At 49.3% G+C, this 5,066-nt stretch overlaps 1 protein-coding gene and 1 non-coding gene across 2 annotated transcripts; one reads left to right on the plus strand and one right to left on the minus strand.

Moving 5' to 3' along the window:
* Nucleotides 1–480: 480 nt before the first annotated feature.
* LOC112898651 lies at nucleotides 481–604 on the minus strand. The gene has a single exon (XR_003229912.1). It is a non-coding gene; the product is annotated as a U6atac minor spliceosomal RNA (small nuclear RNA).
* Nucleotides 605–919: 315 nt separating this feature from the next.
* LOC112897792 (momilactone A synthase-like) lies at nucleotides 920–2,720 on the plus strand. The gene is made up of 3 exons (XM_025966186.1): nucleotides 920–1,086; nucleotides 1,161–1,253; nucleotides 1,364–2,720. The coding sequence occupies exons 1-3, from the start codon at nucleotides 1,049–1,051 to the stop codon at nucleotides 2,151–2,153; spliced, it is 921 nt and encodes a 306-aa protein (XP_025821971.1). The 5' UTR covers nucleotides 920–1,048; the 3' UTR covers nucleotides 2,154–2,720.
* Nucleotides 2,721–5,066: the final 2,346 nt, after the last annotated feature.

Genomic DNA, 5,066 nt, shown 5'->3' on the forward strand with positions numbered 1-5,066 from the left:
TACCATCCAACTATTGAAACCAAGTAAATCTGGTCCCTTGAGTGGTTTCAAAGATAGTTTTTTATTTTACAAAAATTAAAAATATTCAAGTTTAAACTAAAAAGTACCTAAGCAGTTCATTTTATATCAGAAAAATAGGAAACTAGTGCCAGCAATTTTCTAATGAACACAGTAATTTTTTAGTCTCGTATGCGCAGGCCTTATGACCTGGTACCGATAGCCCACTTTTTACTAGTGGACACTTGAGAGACAGTAGTGATGATTTCAAGGAAATGAGCTATTTTTAACGCTGATGTCAGAACTTGCGTCAACACAAAAGCCATATCCGTGCCGATACATTGTTCTTCGGCTGATTTTCTAATAGGTACCAGCACGTGAATTATTTTGTTTGAAAAGATTCTAGGAGCACTGGCCCGTCATTCAAGAGAGAGGAAGCGTCCGACCGCGTTATTAAACGTGGACGCGTTGGTTTCCGTACCTTAAAAAATTTGGGTAAGATCCGCCGAAGCAGGTAGCCTTAACCGCAATGTGCTATAGGAAAGTTTAAAGACTAATCCCGTCCCTACCAGGCGAGATGCCAACCGTCTCTCCTTTCTCAAAGGGTTATTTGTCTATCTAGAATTCTAAATGATAAAATACTACCTTATTAATTTTTACTATGCTCGTGTCGTCGAATAGGATCGCGTGCTTGCTGTATGGCGCGTTATCGTGCTCCTAATGTAAACTGTCCGGAACTCTCAGACTGCTAGCCGCCGCACCGTCCGCACCTCCAAGGGCGGGTCGTCGTCTGACCGATGCCTGTGTGCGTGGGTTCGGGAGTGCTTCCTTTCTTCCAAGACACGTGGAATCTTGACGAGTATAGTGAGAGTGACCTGTCACAAGATGACATATATTAAATGGGAAACCGAAGCCACACGCAAAATCGACATCGTTAAGAAGGCTCGCGGCAGCGGATCGGAAGCCGGAAGACACTGCCAATAACCAGCTCGATCAGCTCTGCTGCCTTGTAGTGTGCCAGTATCTTGGTCAGCGAACAGGCGACGCGGCCATGACGATGTTCATCAGAGCCTTGCAGTTGGCTCTCAGGTAGGTGTGGTCCGAGTTCAGTTTCAGTTGGTGTCTGGGACAACCATGGGATGAGTGAAGTTCGTGTCTCGCAGGCAGAAGAAGAGCAGGATCATTGGGCCAGGATCATCAGGCTTCGTCGCCAGTGCCTTCTCCTCCTCGGCTCCGAGCTCGCAGAGTCAGCAGAGGTACACTCCTCGTGCACAACTTCCCTTTAGCTGCTAGTGCAGTAGTGCTCTGTTTCGCTACATCGGAGATGAATGGAACTGAAGTGGCATGTGGAATTACTGGTTTGTAGGCTGGCCGGGAAGGTCGCCGTCGTCACCGGTGGCGCCAGCGGCATCGGCAAGGCGACCGCCGCCGAGTTCGTCAGGAACGGCGCCAAGGTGGTCATCGCCGACATCCAGGACGACCTGGGACACGCCGTGGCCGCGGAGCTCGGTGGCCCGGGCGTGGTGTGCTACACCCGCTGCGACGTCGCGGACGAGGCGCAGGTCGCCGCGGCCGTGGACCTCGCGGTCGCCCGGCACGGGCACCTCGACGTCATGTTCAACCACGCCGGCATCGGGGGCGACCCGAGGCCGCCGCCGCCGCTGGGCGCCGTGGACCTCGCGGACTTCGACCGCGTGATGGCGATCAACGCGCGGGGCGTGCTGGCGGGTCTCAAGCACGCCGCGCGCGTCATGGTCCCGCGCCGCCGCGGCAGCATCCTCTGCACGGCGAGCGTCGCCGCGCTGGTGGGCGGCGTGGCCACCCCGGCGTACGGCGCGTCCAAGGCGGCGGTGCTGGGCCTGGTGCGCACCGTGGCGGCGGAGCTGGCGCGCTCCGGGGTGCGCGTGAACGCCATCTGCCCCGCCGGCATCATGACGCCAATGGGCCTGCAGAGCCTCCAGTCGTGGCTTCCCGGGAGGAGCGCCGAGGAGATCAAGCGGATGGTGGAGGTCGACTTCAACCCGATGGCCGGGACGGTGCTGGAGGTGGAGGACATCGCGAGGGCCGCCCTGTACCTGGCGTCCGACGAGGCCAAGTACGTGAACGGGCACAACCTCGTCATCGACGGCGGCTCGTCGGTGAGCACGAGAGCCTAGTAAAGATGCCGGCGCCACCATGCCGACGGAGGTGAAGCAAAGGGTCAGTCAGCGGCGGATTAATTTCTTGGGCTATTATCACAATAAACTGCGTTGTTTGTTCTCTCTCTCGCGCACTCTCTCTCTCTCTCTCTCTCTCTCTCTCTCTCTCTCTGTCCCTTGCGTGTAGAATAAGCTGCGTTCTTCACTTCTTGCACGGTCGAGAACAGTCCAGCCCTCATTCAACGCAGCGTTGCTGTGATTCACGAAAATGATAGTATGTCGTTTCAGAAGTCTTCCATGGCTCCATCGAGCAGTCTACCTCATACATGGATTCATGGCGTCATGGCGATCAAAGTCTTTGTCCGCGGCGCCGGGGACACGGAACCGACGGTATCTGGAGGGCTGTCGCCATGGGTCTCGTGCCCCGCGTGCGGGGGGCGCGCCACTGCCACCGCAGATGTCATAGAAGCTTCTCCGCTGCCGCGCGGGATCTTCTAATTTTTATTTTATTCAGATTTGCTCCTTGTTGATCAATTAATATTTTGTTGATGCGTCCATAGACGCTATGATCCGTCGGATCGGAAACGGATGCGCGTGCTGAGTCACTGTGTAACCAATGTTTTCGTAAACTTCGGACGCCCGTTAGGCAGGTCAACCGGTCAAGCTGCAATGGCAATCCTCCCGCCCCCCATGATATCGCTCCCTTTCCAGTTCCACATTTCTCTCCCTCTCCCTTCTCTATCGCGATCGTTCGAGATCCAGGAAATCGAGGCACGCGGCCCCTGGCGGCAGAGCACGGATCGGAGGCGCGGGTGCCCAGGCGGCGGAGCGCGGCGGCGAGCGGCGGAGCGAGCTGTGGCATCCGTGCCGCTGGATCCATCCTTCGCGGAGGGGTCAAGGCGGACCTAGGAGATGATGTCGCAGGCAAGGCTGAGGTAGGTCTGGAGTGCTTGCAGTGGTAGATGAGCTTCCTGTTCTGTTAGTGTTTAATTTGGCTGTGACCTGTGAGTGTGCGTGCTACACATCTGCCGCAAACCTGCAGGAGAGCAGCGACCTTTTTCCATCCATCCACGCAACAAGTCAAGCCGAGCATGTCAATAAGCTGTCTAGCTACCTGCAGAAATCATGGTGTTCTCTAGCTCTTCCCTCTTCCCAAATATATAGCCTTTGTACAATTTTGAAGCCCTTTTCACATGTTAGAGTGATTCTAAATGCTAGTACGTTTTAGGAAATGCTTGATCTTGGGTTAGGGGTGGTAAAAGATTACCTCAAATGCAATTCTGTTGGCAGGTAGAAATTAGATATCATTTTGATTTTGGGGGCGCATCGGTGTTCATTCATGGTGTATCTTTTTCCGGTTTGCCCTGTTTTTTTAAGATCAGAGGGTAGATTATATTCCTGCTACCCCGAGGAACATGGTGTGAGGACCGAGATTTAAATCCCGATCGATCCGTCCCACACTCTACCAGAGACGTGACCCGAGGGGATTCGAACTATGAGATGTGACCCGAGGGGATTCGAACTATGAGACATGACTCGAGGGGATTCGAACTCTGGTTGCCAGCCTCGCACCCACGCGGGCTGACCAACCGAGCTAAGCCCCGCTCCCGGTTTGCCGTGTTTGTCAGCTATACACTTCCTGCTGCCATAAGAAAGCTGTCTATCTATAATTTACACTGCAAGCACAGTCTATAATTTTTTATTTATTGTTCAGCTACCGCTTAAAAAACAAACTAATAGTGCATTTTTCCTTCTATAATGTTTGGTGATGTAGCTTTATTGCCACTTGAAAAAACTTACTAGTATATATATGACATTTTATACTACTATCATGTTCTGTATTTTTTTTTATTTTTCAGCTGCCACTTGTAAAACAAACTTATAGTGTATCTGATTATTCTTATATCATAGAGGCAATTATTGTGTTCAGTGTTAATATGCCTAGAGTTAATATGTTGTAAAACAAACTTATGAGCATAGTAGGAACTAGCATGATCATCCTAGATTTAATATGTTGTTCTAAAGGTGTTGAACTGTTGATTCTCGAAAATAATATCTTGTATTTGATTTTATTGTCAAGACCCTTTGTATATGACTTTTTTGTCATGATTTCAGTTAGCACATTTTCCACTCAAGCATTACCCTTTTTTTCATTGTATACGAACAAAAAAATAAAAATTATAGCCCCACAAAGTTGATACTATATGGCTCCCGATTGCTATAATTTGGTAGAGAAAATAGGCCTGTTCTTGTTACTTTAGAATGGAAAGCAATTTTTATATTATGAAGATGATGAAAATTACTTCTTATACTACATAATTTAAACTAATTTTCCCGTCTCTAAAATCTGTCGTGAATCTAAGTATTTTTGGTATGCAAGCTGAACAAAGATTCCTTCAAGCGTGAGCATGAAAGTTTTTAAAAATTTCAGAAGGCACTAATCTTTCTTCACAATTTGTCCAAAACTACGTATACTCTGTGTGTGTTAAAAATTTCAGAAGGCACTAATCTTTCTTCACAATACCGTGTGTGTGTGTGAACTTGTAGCAATTTTTGACCGCCTAGTGAGTAGTGCTATTTTGTTGTGTAAACTACTGTTTCTTGCTAGATCACTGAACTCTCCCTCCCTCCCTCTCTTCCTCCCTCCCTCCCTCACTAGTTTGTGTAATTCTGTTCCTGTATGTGTCTGTGATGTGGGCATGCATGACATGCATGGATACGACCATTCAATAAGAATATATGGTGAGCTTGTTCCTAAGCACTTTAGTAATTTTAGGAATAGATTGCTACCTAAGAAAATCATTATAATAGGAATAATAAAGAAATCAAAAGTTGTTCGGAGAGAGACATGGAGGAGGAGAATACGAGCTCGGACGTCCAAGCCAAGCGGGAGGCCTACAACATATAAAATTTGACTCCAACTCAGAGTCC

Source organism: Panicum hallii, chromosome 6 (assembly GCF_002211085.1).
Source record: "Panicum hallii strain FIL2 chromosome 6, PHallii_v3.1, whole genome shotgun sequence".
Classification (NCBI taxonomy): domain Eukaryota; kingdom Viridiplantae; phylum Streptophyta; class Magnoliopsida; order Poales; family Poaceae; genus Panicum; species Panicum hallii.

Bases quoted from the DNA above. Each gene is read 5' to 3' on its own strand.
- LOC112897792 (XM_025966186.1), top strand. From the start codon at position 1,049: ATGACGATGTTCATCAGAGCCTTGCAGTTGGCTCTCAG. The intron at 1,087-1,160 runs GTAGGTGTGGTC...CGTGTCTCGCAG, and splicing joins GCCTTGCAGTTGGCTCTCAG to GCAGAAGAAGAGCAGGATCA. The intron at 1,254-1,363 runs GTACACTCCTCG...ACTGGTTTGTAG, and splicing joins AGCTCGCAGAGTCAGCAGAG to GCTGGCCGGGAAGGTCGCCG.